At 41.8% G+C, this 22,966-nt stretch overlaps 1 protein-coding gene across 3 annotated transcripts in view; it reads left to right on the top strand.

Moving 5' to 3' along the window:
• pdzd2 (PDZ domain containing 2) overlaps positions 1-22,966 on the top strand; it is a 67,770-nt gene that overhangs the window by 33,265 nt on the left and 11,539 nt on the right. The window contains exons 8-20 of one of the 3 annotated variants that reach the window (XM_087171601.1): positions 1,389-1,509; positions 3,176-3,321; positions 4,262-4,381; positions 5,375-5,489; positions 5,605-5,678; positions 5,797-6,019; positions 6,271-6,388; positions 6,502-6,634; positions 7,303-7,390; positions 7,543-7,646; positions 8,537-8,699; positions 12,053-12,969; positions 13,095-13,239. In XM_087171601.1, the coding sequence (XP_087027727.1) occupies positions 1,389-1,509; positions 3,176-3,321; positions 4,262-4,381; positions 5,375-5,489; positions 5,605-5,678; positions 5,797-6,019; positions 6,271-6,388; positions 6,502-6,634; positions 7,303-7,390; positions 7,543-7,646; positions 8,537-8,699; positions 12,053-12,969; positions 13,095-13,239 (2,467 nt within the window). Of the gene's footprint in view, positions 1-1,388; positions 1,510-3,175; positions 3,322-4,261; positions 4,382-5,374; positions 5,490-5,604; positions 5,679-5,796; positions 6,020-6,270; positions 6,389-6,501; positions 6,635-7,302; positions 7,391-7,542; positions 7,647-8,533; positions 8,700-12,052; positions 12,970-13,094; positions 13,240-22,966 lie in introns of all 3 variants that reach the window. The other 2 variants (XM_087171600.1, XM_023397628.2) reach the window with 2 other exon arrangements.

Below are 22,966 nucleotides of genomic sequence, written 5' to 3'. Positions count from 1 at the left end.
TGGAAGGCTTTAAGTTGGAGGGGTGGCTCATGTGTAGGAAGTGTTATTTTAATTCATTTTTGGCTGGACCGCAACAGCGCTGCAATATAATCTGAAATGTCACTGACTGACTGACTGACTGACTGACTGACTGACTGACTGACTGACTGACTGATCATATTTCCACCAGTGGTCAGCAGAGTGCCTCGTCACTGAGTCTGGATCAAACGGGCTCTATTAGTGGGGTGTTTACAGCTGCTGTTGCCAACTTAGCTCATTGTCTCTTTTTTTCAACCACACTGGGTTTAAACATGGTTCATGACTGGACTGTGTATGGATGCCGACCGGGGGCTCAGGGCTACACCTCTTGTTACGTGCAGTCTACCGAGCCGTTTCCTGGCTACATGTACCATTATTACTAAAGGAGGCAGAGGAACGTGTGCCTTTTGGGCTTAGTTCTTCCTGTGGTGGCCCAGGTTTGAGTCCAGCCTGTGGCCCTTTGCTGCATGTCATCCTCTCTCTCTCTCTCTCTCTCTCTCTCTCTCTCTCTGACTGTAATGAAGGCAAAAGCCTGAAAAAGTCACTTAAAAAAAGAAAAAGATATTCTGTCTTTCTCTCTGAGTGATCATTTTACAGTAAATACAGCTGAAATCACAGCTCAGTTTTCAATGTATGTGTTTGGTGATTTTGTCAGATGACATCTCAGTTATAAAATCAGGATTTGACCGAAGGCGGCCCAGACATATTCTAGATTTTACCTAGTCTTGTTTTATGATTGACAGTCAGATTAGATAATAAAAGAAAGACTCTGTAGCCTTCATGTATCTGTTCATGTTTTACAAAGGGTTTAAGCAATCATATCACATTCATACAGCGTCAGCAGTTAAAGGTTTTTTTTTAATGCAGTGGTATCGGATCAGTCCTCAGTATTGGCCGATACACGAGTTCAGGTATCAGAACGTCTCTAGTTAAAACGATAGTTGGATTATTTGCTGTGGGCCGGTCTGGGTCGGAGCAGCAGCAGGAGCCCCGGTACAGAAGCTGACTGCTGAGCTGCTGTGGACGTGCTCAGCTGAGAAACCTGTTTCAGCCATTGAGAAACACCCACAGAACAAAAAAAACTATATCAGTTGAAGTGTTTGTTTTGTTTTGAATATCTTCACCACTTTGCGTCAAACAACCCTTTACTTTGGCTCTACATTTCCTCACGTGTTGAACTATATTAGTGTAGTATTCCTACACGTAAGCACACCTACAGTGCACGCTGTATTACACCGCAGATCAGCTGTTTGAGTTGTAGTTCCCGCGTGTTGTGGAAGAGACGAGAAAATAAAAAAAATAAAAATGAGTCCAAAGCTGTTTTGGAAGAGATGAACTGAAAGTGTTTCTTTTTTTTTTTCACCCTGCAGTTGACGAACCTGGACAAACTAGAAGAACAGAGTCAGACGGAGGCACCCAAAGGATCCTCTGGCAACCCTCCGCCCACGAAGCTCTGCAGCCGGTCCCAAGGTCGGTGCTTCTCAGAGACAGGTGGAAACAGCACATCTATTCCTGACTGGCAACCTTTACACATTATATTATTACACTAGATGAGGGAGATTCAGGACTCTCAGTGAATCAGAGGTGACATGGGGCTCTACCTCTGTAGTGGTGCCCCAGTCAGTACAAGCAGAGCTCCCACACTGTTCTTCCTCCTCGCTCATCAAACTGTCCTGCTCATCTCTGTCCTCAGCTATAATAATGTTGGACAAGGTCCTAGTGCTTGGAGATTTTAATATTCACATTGATGACCCCACATGTAATGCTCCCTCTGCCTTTCTTAACCTCACTGACTCCCACAATTTTAAGCGACACGTATCAGGCTCTACACGCACACAGGACCTTGTTTTTACTCATGGCATTGATATTGAAATGTTTTTCTATGTGTCGAAAAAAAATCCACAACCATGGATTAATGTTTTAGACAAAAATGCAGAAGGACTGAGCGCTTGTGGAAAGCCACAAAACTTGAAGTTGACAGGCTACATCCTAGAGGACTCTTGCACTTTCAGTGACCTAGTGAAATCTGAGAGAGCTGCTTACTTTTCAAATCATATATCCTCCAATAAGAGAAATCCGAAAGTTCTGTTTGACACCATAAACCACATCGTCTCTCCCAGCACCCTGAACTTGCCGATCTTCTCAAACAGTGACTGAAATACCTTTCTTAAATGTTTTATAGAGAAGGTGGTAAATGTTAATAATGTCAAATTTTACACCCTTTTCCACTGAACTTCTTTTTTTTTTTTTTATCAGGATATGTCCACAGTTATTTAAACATGCCATTGTTCAATCTTTGTTAAAGAAATCAAACCTGGATCCCTCCTCGCCAGAAAATGACCGGCCTATTTCCAAACTGCATTGGTGGTTGAAAAGCAACTTATCCAGCTACTGGAATTGCACAGGCTGTTCAACCTGCTCAACCTCCAATCAGCAATCAAGCAGAAGCTCGTGACCTGTCCTCCTCCTCTCAACCCAATTTTGGCATTATTTTTGACCAGTCCACGAGTTTGAATTCACACATTACAACACTAACTAGGTCATGTTTTTCCCACTCAAGAAATATTGGCAAACTCAGACCTGTGCTGTTATAAAATGAAATGGAGATGTTAATACATGCTTTTATCTCCTCGCATTTAGATTATTGTAATTCCCTTTTTACCTATGGGTCCACATCTTCCCTACAGCGCCTGCAAACTGTCCAGAATGCTGCTGCCAGGCTTTTAACAAAATCACACAGAACCTAACCTCTCTGCACCGGCTTCCCATTCATTTTCAAATCCATTTTTAAATTTTAGTGATCACTTTAAGCAAGCATACCACGCTCACGCTTTAAAACCCGGGGTGACTGTACCTTCCAGTCAACAGCTCCCAAGCTCTGGTATAGTCTCCCACCAAATCTGAGATCCCTGGACTCTGTGGACTCTTTTAAAAAGCAACTAAACAGGCTTTTAGGTAACACGTGGTATTTTATGCTTTTAACCAATGTCCTACATGTGTTTCTCTTGTTTATTTTATCTGGCATTCTGTTTTGTTTTTTTATTTAATGTAATTGTATTCTGTCATTTGTTTTTATTAAATTTGATTGTGAAGCACTTTGTGACTAGCATCTGGGAAAAGTGCTTTACAAATAAACCTGGCTTGCTTGCTGGATCAGGGGGGAGCAGCCGTCTGGAGTCAGTGGGTGAGGATGACGAGCTGTTTGTGGAGAACGGAGTGAGCGGTGAGGCGGCGGAGAAGCCTCCGCCGGGCCGACGTAAACACTCTCTACCTCAACAACTAGATACTGCTGGAGTGAGGCAGGTCAGTAAACGCCTCAATTAATGCTGCGTTGTTACTTTTTGTCCTGACCCACCTGAACCTGATATTTTCTAGTATAAATTGACCTGAACCTGCTGACACAGAGGTCAGAGGTCAACCTGCACATCCCCACTAGTCAGTTATAACTGGGTATACTGCTTCTTTATGAAGGAGATGTCAAGATACCAGGAATCATCATAGGCTCTGTTACAAGTTTCTTTTTAGCAAAGTTGGCATTTCATGTGTCAGCTAATATTTATTATAGTAACTGCCTGATGGAAAATCATACGTACACACAAGAATTAAAAACAAAGTTAGATAAATGATGTGAACAGATAAAACAACCATAATGGTTACAGTTAAAAAGTCCAGCATGTGTGTGTACACGATATGCACATAGACGTACATGCAGATGTGCATGCCTGTGTGTTAGGAGTCACACGTGTGCACACATGAGTGCATGGCTGAGTTGTACAAATCACACACAGATGCATATACATACACACAAATAACCACAACAGCATATGTACTTATGTATCATCCTCCACACATACACACACACACACACACACACACACACACACACACACAAAGATAGAAGCAGCAGATCAAAGCTTGGTCACTCTGACCTGACTGTCATGACAACAGTGCTGAGGAGAGCTGCTCTAATTGCTGTGTTGATGAGAGGTTAATCAAACATTCAGAGTCACAGCTTGGGTGACGTCTCTACAACAAACCCCACAGAGCTGAGTTCAGTCAGTTTGGTGATTTTCCATCAGAATCTACAACACAACAAGAGAACACAGATATTACCTTCAGTCTATGGGAGTTATGCAGATGTTCCATTAGAATAAATGAGAATTCATCACAATATAAACAACAATGATGTTTTTATAAGTTACATGTGACAGTTTCCTGCTTTTTATATTCATCTCCCTTTTAGGAATATCAGATCATTAAGAAATCAGCCCGCTCCCTGAGCACCATTCAAGTGGAGTCTCCATGGCGACTGGCACAGCCATCTATTATCTCCAGTATAGTGCTGATGAAAGGCCAGGGCAAGGTGAGTGCAGTCCTTTGACATGTGAGCATGTATTAAGCCCAGACTGTGCTCTGAGTCCGATGTGTGTGTGTGTGTGTGCGTGTGTGTGTGTGAGTTCAATCACAGTTTGATTTGAATGTGTGTTTGAGTTTTCCATCACATATTTATCTAATACAGCAGTTGAGCTTCTGCTAAAACAAGGTTCAGATTTTCAAATACACACTCAGTGAAACATGTACAAAACTCTTGATAAGAATCATTTTTAAGATTCATTAGATCGTGGACATTAGAGTGGGACAGGAAGTATGAGGAGAGAGAGAGAGAGAGGAAGGAAAAAGATAACCGAGAATATGTTCTCCTGATACCGTCTTAGTATCTTATTTAAAGAAGTGGCAAATTCAACAAATTCCAACCTTAATAACAAGCCTAAACATGAAAATCTTTATTGATTATGTTAAATACAATTCATGATTAAGTAGGCAAATAAAATATGGAAAAGTCGAGAGCCCTACTTATCTGTAATATATCTATAATCCATTTCTATATCTGGTAGGTGTAGTACTTTATAGTGGGATTAACACACTTGAATTCTAATGTCTAATGTGTCTTAAATTTATTATATATCTTATATATAATATTCCAGTGAGATTTCTCTGTCATCAATATTGTTTTTATACCTTGTGATTTTCAAAGTAAAAGTAAAAACATCACACTAAACCAAAAACATGAAAAAGCTGAGGTGTGTATAAAAGTTAAGTACAAACTATAAGTTTGTAGTTTAAGTTGTCAAACATGGTCACCATGGAAAACATAATAATAGAGATAACGAGATATTAATGAATTAATCATTAATTATTCTGTTATCTTGAGATAAATATTCTGTTATCTAGAGAGAACAAAACTCTGTTATCCTGTTATTAGATAACAGGATAAAAAAATATAAGTAGTATGGCCTTTCTCAGCTTCCATACGTGTGTCTGCTGGGCCCCTCTGACATGAGGTCTACCTCCACAGGGTCTAGGATTCAGTATTGTTGGTGGGCAGGACTCAGCTCGCGGTCAGATGGGGATTTTTGTCAAAACCATTTTCCCTCACGGAGCTGCAGCAGCTGACGGACGACTGAAAGAGGGTAACTACATGTTTTGACTCTGCGTCACTGAGCCGAGAGAGTTCAGGTTGTAAAACAGTCGCGTACACTCACACTGAAGATCCACCTCAGTCTGACTGTGTGTCTCCCCCTGCAGGAGACGAGGTTCTGGAGGTGAATGGAGAGTCTCTCCAGGGACTTACACACCAGCAGGCCATCCAGACCTTCAAGGTGGTCTGCACGTTTACTGGATTCTGACTGACAGTGTTATTAAAGACACTTAAATCCTGTTCCTGCTACGTCATGTACAACGTCAACTGTGTGACACTCACTTTTATTTCTCCCACAGCAACTGAAGAAAGGTGTGGTGACGCTGACCATTCGGACTCGCCTTCGTAGTCCAAGCCTGACACCCTGTCCCACCCCCACCCTCCTCAGTCGCTCCAGCTCACCCAACTCCAATACCAGTGGGGGAACTCCTGTCCCCTCTGGGTTTGAAGAGGCTGATGGCCGCAGGGGCCCCGGTCCTGGTCCTAAAGACTGCATCATCATGGAGGTCACTCTTAATAAAGGTGAGCTGACTTGACACAGAAAACCCTTCGTTGGAGCTGCAGGACCTAAACCAAAAAACACAGAAAACACCCAGATCTGAAATATACTGATGTGGACAGAGTGTCCTCATACTTTTATGTAGTGTATCCTCACCTGCTTTTGTTGCCTCATAAATCACATCTTCTGTGCCACTTGTCATACAGTACTTTACGTCTGCAGTGATAATAACCTCGTTTTCAAAGACTCTGACAGTGAATGTTGACTTTTCCAGAGCCTGGTGTTGGTCTGGGGATTGGGGTCTGCTGTCTGACCCTGGAGAACTCTGCTCCTGGTATCTACATCCACAGCTTGGCTCTGGGATCTGTGGCCAAGATGGACAGCAGGCTCAGGTGAAAACCTCAGGGTTATCTTTGACCTGGAAACTAATGGGCGCTAGTGAAATTAATACGTAGCCTCACTGATGCAAACAGTGTTGTGCTGACATCTGTTCGTCTCCTTGCAGTCGTGGAGACCAGATCCTGGAGGTGGACTCGGTCAGTCTTCGTCATGCTGCTCTCAGCGAGGCCTACGCCATCCTCAGTGAATGTGGACCTGGACCAGTCAGTCTCATTATAAGCAGGCACCCTAACCCCAAGGTAAGAAGACATCTGTTTGTTTTCTACAGACTGATCCATTCTCTTTGAACATATGTAACATACTGTATATCTAGTTCTGATGTAAATCTCCTCTTTAATCTTGAGTCATCTTTATCCTGGTTTATATTCAGTGCGCCATTGAACAATTATTTATTAACCAGTATTTGGAGCTGATATATTTGCAGTAAAAATTAGAAGTTTGCCTCAAAATTTACAGTAACACAGATTCCAAGACAAAACTTTCTTTAAAAGCCTTTAAACATAAAGTAGGTTTAATGAAATGGTAAACAGAACTTTTCTGTAGAGGATTTTAAATGCCACATTCAGATCAAATCACAACAGCGAAAGGTACATGATGAGATCTGTAGCATTTCACTGATGTCCAGCAGAGGGCAGCAGAGACCTGACAATACTAAATACAAAGCAGCGTCATTAGTTTTCATGAGGAGATACAGGGGTGCTTTTTCTTTTTGGCTGATCTGCAACAGCGGGGCAGGCCTATGATCTGGAATATCCCTGACTGACTGATTATATTTCCACCGCTAGCCAGCCGAGTGCCTCATCACTGAGTTGGAGTTTCTAGTGCAAACAGGTTCTATTAGTGGGTGTTTACATCCTACTGAGTCACACCAATGATAAATCTGCTGTATCTCCATGTGTTTCCTCAGGTGTCAGAGCAGGAGATGGATCACATCATAGCTCGATCCACACACAGGGAAAAAATGAACAGGAACAGACACTCATCTCACTCCCAAGGTCTGAAATATTTACCTATGTTTTCATTTGCCTGTCCTCTTGTTTTACAGGTTAACTTTACTGTTAAAGGCTCAGATGCCAAATTAAAATGTTTTTATATGCTCTGTGTGTCTGGCCTCTCTGGGTCTAACTGCCGTGGTTGTAATGTGCAGGTCTGACCTGTAAGAGCCCCAACCCATCGATCAAGGAGCAGCAGGGAGATGGCTCCCCTGCTCTCAGCTGGACCATGAAGAGATTCCTGGAGCCTGCCAGTAGAGTAAGACTTCATTCACATTCATGATCATTGTTGGGTTCATACAGACACATTGCTGAGTTTTAGTTAATTATTCTGTAACTGTAACTGTATCTGTATTAATCTGCTGTTCAGTCCATATCTGTTCTAAAAACACTCTAAAATCTCTTGTTTTCTTATTTTAGTTCAAAATCAAAAACTGAGAAAAACATAGTTATTGTTATATGAGGTATTGTTGAAGTCATTTACTTGAACTTACTATATTTGTATTTTTACCTGCTCCTTATCATTTAACGTCTTTAAAAGTCAAACAGCTTAGCATAGACATTTATGGTCCAAAATATCTCTCCTTAAAAAGGGGAGAAAAGAATGGAAATTTAATGTTAAGAATAAACATTAATGGCTCAGGAGATGGGGTGGGTGTTGGTTCAATTCCTGGCTCTTCCAGTCTGCATTTCTGAAGTGTCCTTGGTTGTGTGTGAATGGGTGTAAAGCACTTTGAGTAGTCGATAAGACTAGAGTATAAAAGTCCTTAAAATCGAGTATTTCTCATCAATACACACACTGTGTGTCCTTCAGGCCTAACAAATATGTTTGAAGTATTTCCTCCAATAAAACATGTACATTTTTACACCCACGTCTACATTCGTTGGCAAACTGTCTTTTTCTTCTTCTCTGCCTTTTGCTGGGGCAGTTCTATCTTTCTTGCTGTGTCACCAAAAACAGCTGTTGATCAGTGAAATGAAGCAAAATGAAGCTGTTCTAGAGACACATGGTGGAACATCACCTGACTAAGTCACTTAATATTGGGTTTCCCTTCACCTTATCATCCTCTGTATTTCAAAAGCATGAGGTTGTGGTTCTCATCCTCCTTTCCTTTGACCTGATCTACTGTTATCTCTGCCCTGAAGCAGGGCTCCCTGAGCTCAGAGGCTGAGTTATCTCAGTACTTCTCCCAGGACGTCTCCAGCCACTCCTTCTTGTCTGACACCATGCTCATTGGATTGAGCGGTGATGAGGCTCCGCACCAGCAGAGCTGCCGCACCTCCATGGACGACAACGCATCACAGCCACGAGGTAAATGTTCAACCATTTAAATACCACATGCCACAATGTGACCTTAATATTTAATAAGAATAATAATTCCTAATAATTCCTGTGGTAATTTTTGTGCTCCTGTGATATTTTCCTTTGGTGTTTTATGTGATTAAGTACCTGGGATATGTGGAAATGTACCAAAAAGTTTCTTTCCCTTAATATATTGTCTTATATTCAGGTCAATACAAGTATCACAGGAACACAAAAATTACCACAGGAATTTATTGCAGGAATGTGGGGTATTGTTTCCCAGAAATCGTATTACCTATACTTTATTCTCGTAATATTCTGACTTTTAGATTTCTTTTTTCTTTGGTCTATGTGGCCTAATACCCGCTGAGAGGCAGGTGTGGGGTCATTTTTCTAATTTGTTTTTGTCTTTCTACCCAGAAAAAAATGTTGCCTTGCCTTTCAGGGCTTCCGTGGGCATTAAACCTACCTTTAACAGTTTTTGTGTGCATGTGTGCGCTAGTGTGGGGACACAGACAAAGGAAAAAGGAAAAATGGCTGATTTAAAATGGTCTCTGTGACCACACGATCTTAAAAGGGAAGAGACTACAACAAGATTGCAGTAAACAAAGAAACTACTCATAATGGCCGCTGAAACCACATGGTTTGTGGGGAGGGACGGTGTGAGTTTCTTTGTTAGCCTAGTTCATGTAGTCTAAAGGTGACAGGTTAGAGGGTGAATGTTAGCTGCATGCAGGCCCTATAACTGAGATAAGCCACAGGTATGTGTCTGAACATACAAGTACCAAATTAACTCTATGACTAAGCACAAACTAAGCAAACATTACAATATCCATCCATTCCATCCATACATTATCTTCCGCTTATTCTGGTTCGGGTCATGGTGGCAACAGGCTAAGCAGGAGGTTCCAGACATCCCTCTCTCCGAAGAATGCTTTCCAGATCCTCCAGGGGGATCCCGAGGCTTTCCCAGGCCAGATGGTATACGTAATCCCTCTGGCAAGTTCTGGGTCTACCTCCCAGGTGGACATGCCTGGAAAACCACCTTATCAGATGCTCGAACCACATCAGCTGCTTCCTTTCGACGTGAAGGAGAAGTGACTCTGAGCTCCCTCTGGATATCCAAGCTCCTCACCCTATCTTCAAGGCTGAGCCCAGCCACCCTACGGAGAAAACCACTTTCAGCCACTTGCATCTGCGATCTTTTTCGTTGACCGTAGGTGAGGGTTGGAACGAAGATCAACTGGTGAATCGAGAGCTTTGTGTTTGACTTTGTGCCGAGAATGCATACACAGCTCTCACTTTGGTTATACAGGGTACCCTATACACCATACCATGTAGTACCCCCCACAGGCCTATGACTTTGTCCCCCAGCCAGCCTGTCCAAGTCCACAAACACATATAGACTGGCTGGTCAAACTCCCATGTCCCCCTCAGTACTCTCATAAAGGGAAAGAGCTGGTCCACTGTTCCACTGCCATGACAGAATCTGCATTGCTCCTCCTGAATCTGAGGATCCACAATTGGTCAGAGCCCAGGAGCAGTGCGATTTCCCAATAATTGGAGCTTCCCTTCGGTCCCCTTTTTTAAAACTGGGAACCACCACCCCTGTTTGCCACTCCACAGGTACTGTCCCCGACATCCATGCGACATTGAATAGGCGTATCAGCCAAGACAACCCTCCAATGTCCAGAGTCTTCAGCATCAAAGGGGGCATATCTCATCCACACCTTGCGCCTTGCCACCAAAGAGCTTCTTGACTACCTCAGTGACCTCTGCCAGGGTTATTGATGAGACTTCACCCGAGTCTTCAGATTCAGAGTATTCTTTCCAACGCCCAACAACATCTCCAGTCCGACTCAGCAGTTCTCCTCTCCAACTGAACACAGCCTGGTTCAAGCCTTGCTTCCCCTCCACCAAACGATTTGTCAGAACTTCCTTAAGGCCAACCACAAGTCCTCCTCCATAGCCTCCCCAAATTCCTCACACACCTGAGTTTTTGTTTCCGCAAATGCCGAAGCATCGCAGCCAACCCTGAAATCCATCCCCGTGGCTGGTGGGTCCGCAGAGGCTCCATGTAGCCTTTTCGGGCTGAAGGCCCGGCCACCAGACGCTCACTGGCGAGTTCCCTTTTCAGGTCTGGCTCCAGGAGGGTTCCCCCAGTTTCCCTATTCACGAGCAAGGTACCAAAACTCCCATATGGCATCTTCACTCTGGGTTTTATGAATTGCTCTTAGTCTGGCCCCTCCCCTGTGACCAATTTGCCTTGGGAGACCCTATCAGGGGCTACGTCCCCAGACAAGGGTCACCAGGACAGACAAACCCCTCCACCGCATTAAGGAATCGATTCTCAGAGGGGAATATTGCAACAACAAAACATTAACTAACATGCACATGTACACTGACAAAGGTTAAGAGTTCTACAGTTTAGCTGTGCTGTGCTGTGCTAGTTTAGGTTAGGCCCAGTCAGTTAACGTTACTCAGTCTTTGGAACAAAAAAAGAGGTCATTTCCAGTGTTGTTCTAAAGTCCAGTGGGCTTGTGCTGCTTACTAGAGGAGTGAAGTCCTGTCTGGCTGTGTAGCCTTGGTGTTGCAGAGGAGGCCTCTGGTTTTCTTCTTTGTTCTTCTCACAGAGTTAACTGCCCCCTTGCTTACTCTGCTGATTCTGGAGAAAACTCGGTTCACTACCAGTTAATACTAAGCAGGTTGCTGCTGTTGAGGAAAAGAGTAATGCATTCTGCTGGGGGCAGGCCTCCAAGGGAACTGTTGTCTCAGGTAGCACGGCTGACCTGGGAGACTTGTTGCTCCTTGAAGAGCCGAGAGGGAAGAGAGGAGCTTCTGCTCCTGAGCAAACCAAGGAGAGAAGAGAGACAATAAAGAAGGGGATCCGGTTTTATTTGGTGACACCCTGGGGGGGCCACATGTCACACACTGTCCAGTAAGCAAGGTCCCTATGGGAGGGTCGTCCAGTGAGGAATTGTGGGAAAGTGAGTTTTTTTTGTCTGTTGAACAACAGAACATGTGGTCTCCACAATCTTGAATGTAGTGAGACCCTACATAGACCTGGTTTTCGGTCTCCAGAGTCAGACACTAGTGGACGTGTTTCTTAATCAAGGGACACTTTCAAGTGATTTAGGGACGCTATTCTAGATTAATGACCAAAGATTTCATCATGTTAACATTTGTATGGGACAGCCTGAAATCACACAGCATGTAGGAGCATTGACCCACATTCATGACACCACATCATCTTTGTCTGTTTGTATTTGGCTGTGACAAATGACTGATCATTTGTTTACCTGTTAACTGTTGTCACCACTTTACCTGCATCTTCTCCTCAGCTTTCACTCTCTCCCTAACAGAAGTGGACAGTGACCCTGTGTACAACACATCAGAGGAGAAGACCCCCGCCCCCCTTCATCAACATGCAGAGGCAGTTTGCCAGCCCATTGCCGTCTCCAGCCCTGCCTCAGTGCGGAGCCCGCTTCTGCGTCAGCACCGGGTGATGTGCTTTGAGGATGAGCTCAGCGATGATGAAGAGTCAGACAACAATAGAAACACTGGGCACTTCCATACACCAACAAAACCTGACTCTCTAGATCTCAGTGATGCACAAATCCCCAAAACTGTTCCAGCAGTTGTAACTGCTACTTCTGCTGCATCATTGTTAGACGTAGACGGAGACAATGACGATGACGGGGATTTACAGAGGTGTGGGAGCAGCAATGTGACAGCACAACTCTGTGGTAGTTTGTCAGAATGTGAGGATGGTGTTACCAGGAAGTCTGAGGCAGATGGTTCTGAGTCACCCTTCATGCCCATCTGCTGCCCTTTGGACCACAAAGCAGGTTTGGTAAGCAGCATGGACTCTGTGTCGAGCCATTTGACTATCATCAGTGAGAATTGCACAAATCCAGATGATGCACAGCTGGAGTCAAAGCGCTCCCCCAAGTTGGAGCATAAAGCAGTGACGCGGGTCAAAAGTATGATGAGCATTGAAGCTCCAAACCTTCAACAGCAGAGGTCCAGAGTGGATGAGCCCGCTCCATCCCAGCCTCCATCCCAGCCCACACAGTGTGGAAGAACCCCCAGGACTGTCGGTGGGCCAGAGCCCCACTGTAAGAAAGGAGACACCCGCGAGCTTGTGGGTGTTTGTGCCATCGACACTGTGACCCTCAGGAGAAATGACAACGAGTCTTTTGGTCTTGACCTGGAGATCATGTCCTCCCCTCTGAAAGTGGTCATCACTGGGTTAAAGCCTGGCTGCGCAGCAGAGAGGGTACGTCTGATTGGTTTCATCCTCATCGTCCAGTCCAGTATCACTGAAGGGAGACTTCAGTTTGAGAGAGTCTGTTGCTCAGTGAAAAGTTTAATTTTATCTCTTGTGTTTAATTGTATTTCCAGGGATCTTCAGCCAAGCTGTGTCCTGGAGATGAGATTGTGAAAATCGGAGAAAAGCTGGTGTGCTCCTCCAGCTACCAGGAAATCTGTGAGCTGATGCGTAACCTTCCTATGACACTGTCCTTAGAAGTCAAGAAACCAGTTTCAGGTAAGACATTGAACTAGAGTCATAGTTCATCCAGCATCAGTGTGGATGCTACTGTTATTTATTAACCTCATCACTTTACATTTGATCTTTTTTAGTAGAACTAGGATGTGGTCCTTTGTGTGTTTAAGTTTGCAACCGTTTTTTGCAGGACAATATGGAAAGCACTGGTCCAAAATATCTATTTTGACGTTTTAACACACCAATTTTGAAGATCTTCAGGTATTTGGACCGTCAATTTTTCAATGCTATTGGTTGGCGTCAACACACCCATCCCCTTTTTGACAGAAGGGCTGTGTTTCATATATGTTGGGTTGTATGTATGCTTACATTGTAAAAATGTGGGCTTTCTTTGGGCTATCATGTATCTTATATGCAACTGTGAATCAGTATTTCGCACAGCCCATTTGTGTGGAGGGGGGAACAAGAATTAGTTAAAACTCCTGAATAAATCACTGAAACTGTGAAAGACAAGCGTAGACAATTCAACATCATGAGCGGCGAATTTGAGAAGGTTTGAGTGAAATCTGTTTCAAGTATCCAATTGTAAAAAGTATATGTGAGTGGTTCAGTTGCGCTCCTCGCTCTGCTTCCTGCTCCACTCCAGCTCTGCTAATGGTCCACAAATGGCAACGAGAATTGTAAAGAATTCAACTACGTAAAAGGACTGTGTAAAGGACAGTACATCAGTCATGTGCAGACGAAAACTAGTTTTTGTAAAGGAACCAGGCATGTGTCAGGCTAACAGTTAGCATCGGAAAAGCTGCAGCAAACATGCTATCATTGTGGCAGGAAGCACCTGGCAAGAGACTGCAGATTTAAGAATGAAATGTGTCATGTTTGTTCCAAAATTGGACACAGTGCTCATGCTTGCAGGAAGAGAAAAGTGACTTCACAAACGCAGTATGTGGAAACTGAGAGAAACACATCCAGAGGAGATGAAAAAAAATGCTGAGCTTTTGGAGCGTATGCAGTGTACTCTACCTCAAGCTGGGAAAAAGCATACACAGTTGATGTTGCACTTGGGGGCAAGAGCACAACTATGCAACTGGATACATGGTCAGCAGTGTCAGTGGTATCTGAAGAATATTACCAGACAAATCTCACTCGTTTCCGTTAAAATCAGCTCCCACGTTAAAGCTGAAATCGTACCAGTACAGCATGGGGCACAGCAAGTCACTCTGCTGCTGGTCATTGTTTAGAGAAGTAGACCTGCTTTGATTGGTCGAAATTGGCTAAAGTTCACAGAGTGCTAACGTCAGTGTGTTGAAGAGGAGACATACCTTCTACCTAATACTGAAGATTTGTTTGCTACTTTAGCAGGAAGAACATCATTCAGTGAACTTGACATATCTCATGCCTACCAGCAGAAATAGCAGAGAAATATTTGACTATTAACACACACAAGGGCTGTACAAGTATCATTGCCTCAGTTATGGTGTTTCCAGTACTCCTGCAAATTTTCAGTCTGTTATGGACCAGATTCTTCAAGGGCTGGACAATGTGACGTGTTTTGGATGATATCCTCATCACTGCTTACTCAAAGGAGGAGCATTTGAAAAGGCTGGACGAGATGCTCACACGTCTGGAGAAACATGGAGTCAGAGTCAAACTCTCTAAATGTCCTTTTCTCCGGAGCAGTATGGAGTATCTGGGACATAGCATTGACAAGGATGGCCTACACCCCACTGAAGAAAAAATGTCTGCAATAATAAATGCACGCCAACAAGTCCTTCTTAGGCCTTCGAAACTACTACATCCACTTCCTGGAAAATAATCTGCTAAGAAAAGATGGTAAGTGGGTTTGGACTACTGAATGCAATAAGACATTTGAAGATGCTAAAAAACTGTTGCAGCAGAACAAGGTGCTAGAACACTGTAATACAGGCCTTCCACTGAAGATTGCATGTGATGCATCACCTTATGGAGTGGGTGCTGTGATTTCACATGTCATGGATAATGGTGGGGAACAACTTGTGGCTTTTGCATCAAGGACACTACCCGAGGCTGAAAGGAAGTATGCCCAAATTGAAAAGGAGGCACTTGCCACTTTGGAGTTAATAAATTCCACAAATATCTATATAGGAGAAAATTAACACACCTTACAGATCACAAGCCACTTTTGGCTATACTGGGGCCAAAATCAGCAGTTGACATTGAATACCGGAAATCAGCTCATCATGCCAACGCTGATGCATTGTCACGCCTTCCCCGAGCCTCAGTGGAAAACACATGTGAGGAACTTCCAGTGTGTGCAAAAGACATTGAGAAAGCCAATTTAAAGGATCCTGTACTGAGTAAGGTGTGGAGCTACACCATGAATAGATGGCCCAGTTATGCACAGGATGAAGCATTGAGGCCTTACTTCATACGCAGATAGGAGTTATCAGCAGAACAAGGCTGCGTTCTCTGGGGCCAAAGAGTCATTATACCCCCAGTATTAGCTGAGAAGGATAAGCAGAACTTTTTGAAGGTCATTGATAGCCATTCAAAGGGGTTAGAAGTCTTTCCCATCTCTCATCTCACAACACCATCGAAGTTCTGCGGGGCCTGTTCTTCATATGGACTCCCGGAGGAGCTAGTATCAGATAATGGGCTGCAATTGGTGTCCAGGGAGTTTACTCAGTTCCTCGAGACAAAATGAAGTCAAACGCAGTACTTTACCTGTATACCACCCTGCATCAAATGGAGCGACAGAGAGGTCCGTTCAAATCCTAAAATGGGCTCTGGTGAAAGATGTGCTTGAAGCAGAGGCTAAGGTTTCTGTGCCATTCAGCCTCCGACTGGCAACTTTCCTATTCATGTACCGCAGTACAGCCCACACTGTGACTGGTCGGAAACCAGCTGAGTTATTCTTGAAATGCCAGATCTGAACTCGCTTCAGTTTGCTCAAGCCTGACCTTGCCAGATGGGTTGAGGAAAAACAAGCTGCACAGAAACACCATCATGACCATGGGGTCTCATTTGTTCGCTTTTCTCTGGAAGGAGAGACTGTCCGCAATCCGAAATATCAGGGGAGGAGTGGAGAAATGGATTCAGGCAACAGTTCTTAAGAGACTGGGAACTGTCACGTACCTTATACTGGAAGGACAGACACAGCGTACAGTGCATATTGACCACGTGTTACCATGGCGAGAAAAGGGTTGGGAGACCATCGGTTAAGTTGGTTCCACCAGCTGCAGAGACTGTTCCATCAGTAACAGTGGACTGTGCTGTTCTGGGTTCATTCACCAGTATCTCGGCCAGGCTGTCGAGGTGACACCAGCACAGGTATCACCCACAGAAAACAAGAGTGCACCTGTAAAATGCTGTAAAAGGCTTTGGTTACTACCACAGAGACTGAATCTTTAAAATTGACAATCTAAAATGCAGTTTGTTAAGATATAGGCTGTGAAATGTGCAGTGCTAAGATATATTTGAAGTTCACTATTTCATGGTGTTTCAAGAATTTACTCAGGGGCAGTAGATTTATTTTTGCTTTGTAAAGAAATAATGGTTAGAAAGCTTAAAGGGGAGGAATGTAATAGAGTGGTCTTGTCGCCTTGTGGTGCTAGCACCCAAATTTAAACTCCATAAGACATTCAAAGTTGACATTTTAACACAGATGTCAAAATAGACGTTTTGGACCAGTCCATGTTCCACTGGACAGTGCCTCATAACTAATTCATTTTTATGAGACCGCTGTGCCAGTACAGCAGGGGTCCTTTAGAGGAAAATGCTTGTATATTTCAACCTGGTGTAAATCACATGGCTCAGAGCCACAAATTCATTTGTTGTGACTTCATTAAACAGCTGGGAGCACTGTCACCTATAGACACATTTAGATTTTCTAAGTCTGGAAGAATTCCTTGTGGTCTGGCCAGCTGATTGGCCCGGAGTATCAGACCACTATTAAAACAACATGTGGCAGCTACAGTGACTCAGACCTGCGGACCATCAGGTGTAAGTAGCTCCAGTGACTCAGAGCTACCAGAGCTTTATGATGTCGGTTTTTCAATGGAGAGCTCAACACACTGCATCTTAAGAAACCACATGCAACAGACAAAAACACAAACTAATTCAGAAAACATCTTCAACAATTTGACAACACAGGCTGCAAATACTCACAACACAACTTAATGCACAAACATGCTGTAAGTTATGGACTACCATCTAAATCAATATTAAATAAATAATTCAATAAATAAATACAGCTGTGAAATAAATCCTGAAATAAATACATTGGGTAATACATACAATATATACATGAATTTGAATATGAGTATATAGGTGAGTCAATAAATAAATAGCTATATAGTTGAATAAGTGAAAAAATGATTTGCTTTTTGTTTAAAAAAAAAAAAAATTATTTTAGGGGACTTTTATTTTCAAATGTCACATTTATTTCCTGCTCTTTTATTCAAATGAGGGGGCTTGGATATCTCACAGATTCAGACCAAAAGCAATATCACAGTATCACTATATAACTTTCGATGACCTTGTTCAGTGTGTGATACAGTTCTGTTCTGGGGTTGTTGCTTTGGATAACAAACCACACCCCCTCATTTGAATATAATAGAAGGAAATATAAGAGCTGGGAAATAAATGTGACATTTGGAAATAAAGGTCTCTGGATATAAATAAATATGGACATTTACACATTTGTACATTTATTACCTCATTTATTCTTTCCAGGATTTATTTTATAGCTGTATTTATTTATTTGATATTGATTTAAAAGACATTGCAACAGAAATGTTTCCAGGTGATACAAAAAAGTGATGAAGCTGACTGGGACGCACTAGTTGCTCAATGCTTTGTGAGTTTAAAAGTTAAATGTTTAAAAGTTAAAAGCATTGAACTATAAGTGCACATGGATGTATTATAATACATGTATTAAAAGAGAGTGTAACTTTGCGTAATCCTTCTTCATATTGTTGTAAACTTCAGTCCAGTGTTTTGGTGTCTGCTAAGTTTTTAAACTCATGGCTGTATTACTGAGATCATCGTCTGTTTAAAGTCCAACTGAAATTATTTATATCGTTGTTTGCCACAGCATGAATACACATCACAGCTACTGTTCACCTTTGAGAAAAAATTTACAAAGAAAATGTAAATTTTATATTTTTGTTTCATGATGGCTCCACCTGAGAAGTGACACAGCCAATCAAATGTTGTTTTAAACCACATGTGCATAAAGCAGTAATGCCAGTGTTCTATCACAGGCAGACATTCACACCGACCAACACAAGCACCATAGACTGTAAGTTCGATCAGGAGCTTTAGCAGAAGGGCTGATGGTTGTTCACAAACATGTCTCATCCGTCCTGCACTTCAGCTTATTGAACATTTCGTTGAACACTGCTGCTAACGTCAGTTTGCAGACTATAGAGCCAAGTATACAACAGTTCAGACGAAGTAATTTGATTGGACGAGAGTCATTACATGAGAGCTGATATAGAGGACAATAGCACTGGGACTTTTAACTACATGTATCACTCCACTTTACAGGTGTTCTATTGACCACCGTAACTTAGTTATCTATCTTAGATTATCACAAACTTTTCAAAGATGAAAATATTTTCAGAAATAACATTTGACTTAAATTCGTCAGAAGAGGATGGAGGGAAGGAAAGAAGTTTGGATACTTCAGTGCACTTTCAGATGCGCTCATATGACATCATCGGATCAGGAAAATGTTGCTTAGCAGCAGTCCAGTACCAGTCCAGGTGCTGAACTATTTGTGTTGGCGTAACCAAATAAATGATCCTAGAACTGTTGTATAAAAGCAATATCACACTCAAGGTCACGGTGTTGTGCTGAATAATCTTTAACACTGCTGACAACACATTGTGCACCCATGGCCTGTCAGCTACAGCGCAAGCTTGTTCACCTCATCTCTCATTCCCCTGTCGGGGCTTAACCTGCCAGCTGCTGTCGATCAAACACAGACCATAGACTGTAAGTAAAGATGGACGTAGTCTCCATGATATCACACACAGGTTCCAGCTAATCCATAAATGCTGATTTGTGGCAAGCATATGCTTCTCTTAGCATCGTGGCTGGGCATCTTGCTTGAAGGTTAACTCAAGGCTAATTAATTTGCTGGCAAATTAGGTAGTTTATGAGCTATGCTAACAAGCCAGGTATGATGAGTGCAGACACTGATACCTGCTAATTACCACTGATATATAAATAAAATAATAGTGAAATTTTGTGTGTATGGAGCTGAAACTTTGGTGCATACCGGTTTGTGACGAGCGTACGCTCACCCACCTGTCACACAAAGTGACTTCACCCTCAATGATACATAACGTTTATTTCTGCTGTAAAGTTGGACATTTTACCATGGGAGTCTCACTCTTGGAGCCAGCCTCAGGTGGTCATAAGAGGAACTGCAGTTTTTGGTGCTTCAGTGTTGGCTTCATTTCTCAGCCCTGCTGCTTGACACAGATGAACAGGGAGCATTTCTGATGTTTCTCCAAAGATCTTTTAATGATTAAATATTAACAATCATTTAATGTTTGATCAATGACTAAATATGATTTCCGTTGGGCTTTAAATAAATTTGTGCTGTGTGCAGATGTTATCATTGTCATCAGTGCTGTTTTCCAAAGCCTTGCAGCTACATGTGACGTGCTGGCGTATAATTATGCTTCTTCTTGTGTTTACACTAAGTCATTAGTGCCAGAATGCTGCTCAGTTTGCCTTTAAATAGACAATCATGTCTCTTCCTTTTATGCCAACCTAAGATTTAGGATCTGCCCTCCCTCACTCACTCCCCCAAAGCAACCTGCAGGCTTCTGGCTTTCTATCCATGGTGACTATCTTACACAGTATATTTTACCTTTAGTTGTGCTAGATTCACCCTGTAGTTTAACTCCCTGTATGCTTTCTATATAGTTTAATAACGGCTTGTTTTGTAGTAGCTTAATGTACATTTTAATTTAGTGTAGTAGTGACATTGCTGTGGTTAACTGTTTCAGAAGAGAAGAGTTTATTCCCATGTTATTATTGTAAGAATATTCTATTCTATTCTATTCTATTAGATTACAGTCTCTCTATAACAAGTTTCAACCTGTCAGAAATAAAATTTGGCATTTCTGGTGAAGGAACCCAGTTATAGATTGATATGGCCATATGAGACTACCCTTTTAAAGGATTTATGAATGGTTTATAACTAGTTTATTAATTAGCTTGTTAACATTTTATAAATGGTAGTAACTCATTAGTAAGACTAGAAAATGCATTTCCTGTGGAAAAAGCATATGAATGCTGAGAGATGAAGGAGTTTTCTGAAGCAACTGCTAAAACAATGCTGAAGTGGAGGAATCAACTGCTGAAAAACAACTTGTAAGCTGAAAGTTGAATTGCCTAAAATGGTTGAAAAAATTGCTAAATTGTTGAAAATGCTGAAAAAAATAAAAAAAAATACTGAAAGCTAAAGTGTAACAGTTGAAGAGTTGGAGGAGCTGAAGTCAGTACCTGAAGAACCTTACAAATGTTACAATGTTAAATCTTAATTTCATTATCTGAACAATCTGAAATGTATTGAATTGGAAGAAATTGCTGAAGTAATGCTGTACATGGCTGAACAGAAAGAATTCTTAAACTGGAGGTTGAATGGCATGAAATGGTTGGCCTCATGTGTTGACGCAAAGTGAAAAAAAACTGTACAAAAATGTACAAAAATGCACAAAACAGCAAAATCTGTAATTTGAAAGCCAAATGGCCTGGAACGGCTGAAAAATACCTAAAGAAGAAATAGATAGATAGATAGATACTTTATTTATCCCTTAAGGATTGATAATAATAACAATAATAATTAATTTAGTTCACATCCTTTCATGTACACTGTAATGTACAACCAAACTTCAAAGATCAAATCTGAATGAGATTTCTGAAGCAATGGTAAAATGGGTGAAACAGCAGCTCATATTAACTGAAGTACGGTGCTTTGAAAAGTTAGATGCTGAAATATTAAACTGGAGGAGCTGAAAGATGAAGTCCATTAGCTGCAAAAGACGAGAAGTGGGACCCTTTATCTGCCTGCGTTCCTGTCTGTATAGAATCAGCTAGAATGACAAACTGAAACTACCTGTCTTCGTGTTGGAGCAGTCTGTAGCTGGACTTTGACAGAAATGTCAGTAAAATGGTTGATAAATACGGCAGACAGTCTCTAATCAACTGATTTGAAACAGCTGTGTGCCCCCTACCCCCACGCCCTGCACTCAGAGGTTGCCATGGTGATTTTGACTGCTTATTTACTGTACTGAGTGAGACAGGGATTCAGCTGAAATATACCTCTCAAACTCAGGCTTCCTAGTAAAATATAGTAGTATAAAGGTATATATTTTCTGAGAGATTAGACTCTGCTGACCACGGTGATATAAAATATTTGTCAGTGGCGCCAAAAATGGGTTGGGGACAAAAATTTTCTGAAAGAAGACAGATTTGTCTTGGTTCTGGTCAAAAAACTTTGTCTGAGCAGTGAATTCTGTGCCTGTGAGGACAAATTAAACAGAGATTTTAAAACCAGTTTAACCCCTTCTCCCACTCTAGCTGTAATGTCATCCCCTCTTACCTCCTCCCATAGATACCCATTATAAATTCAAAAACTGTACATAATATCAGCAAAATGATCACACAATCAGTGCCACAAGACTCTCCTGAACATGTCTGTGTGGTTTAGGGTTTCTTAGGAAAGATGTGGAAACAGGAGCGAGTTACAAAAAAGTGTCAGTTCTGCTTTTCTCAGAAAATCTGCTCCTGAATTTGTATTGCAGTTTATGTGAGAGTTGGAGGGTACTACCATCACTCTCTGTGCTTAGGTAGACACTTTCTATGGAACAGGACAAATTTGTCTACAAACTGGGAAGAAATTACGTGGGAAGATTGAAATATGTGGCCACAAGGACAAATTACGCATCATTTTTTCAGATGAGTTTGAGAGCTTCTTCCACTCTAGCCCTGAACATTCTGCGCAATACACACCCATTATAAATTCAAAAATGATCAGAAAAAAGCATAAAACTAAAATTGTGACAAATCAAAAACTGTAGAAGATATCAAAAAGTTCAATACAAGCTTAATAGTTAAAGGTCTTGTGAACATTTTAAAGTTCGAATAAAGTCTGTAATTGAAAGTCTGCTGAAGTAGTTGAAAGAGGCTGAAGTTTTCAAGGATTTGAACAGTCTCTCCATTCATTTGAATAGTAAAAAAGTAGCAGAAAAAGCTTAATGTTTTTAAAATCATAAATAGTAAAAAAGTTGTATACAAGCATAAATTTGCTGAAGGAGCTGAACGTTTTGATAGTTGAATGGTTTCTGTGGGGAAAAAGTATGAAGGAGTAGTTAGATGCTGTATATGGGTGGAAGAAAAAGAATAATAAAACATAAAGTTTCAAATAACATGGCATTCACACTAATAATAATAATAATAATAAAGTATAATGATTTGAAGACTGTGTTATAATTTGTTTATAATTATAATTAATAATTTGTGATTTATAAAGTGTTAATGACCAAATTGATAACCGAACTATAAAGCATTTATAAATCCTTTACATCCTAGGGTAGTCTTATTGTAAAGTGCTACCGAAAAAGAAAATCACTCCTCTGACTTTTCTACAGTCTAGATTTATTACTCCTCTGTCTTCCCCAGTTCAATCTGTAGCATGAGAAACGGCAGTAGAAGAAGTACTCAGGTGACTTCCTGAAGAACCACAGCAATGTCTCCAGTTAAAGGTCCC

The sequence above is a fragment of the Seriola lalandi genome, unplaced genomic scaffold, assembly GCF_002814215.2.
Source record: "Seriola lalandi dorsalis isolate HSWRI2012SDOR001 ecotype SW California unplaced genomic scaffold, Sedor1 jcf7180002054883, whole genome shotgun sequence".
In the NCBI taxonomy this organism is placed as follows: domain Eukaryota; kingdom Metazoa; phylum Chordata; class Actinopteri; order Carangiformes; family Carangidae; genus Seriola; species Seriola lalandi.
The sequence above is the reverse complement of the archived record's forward strand: the minus strand, read 5'-3'. Positions and strand labels throughout refer to the sequence as shown.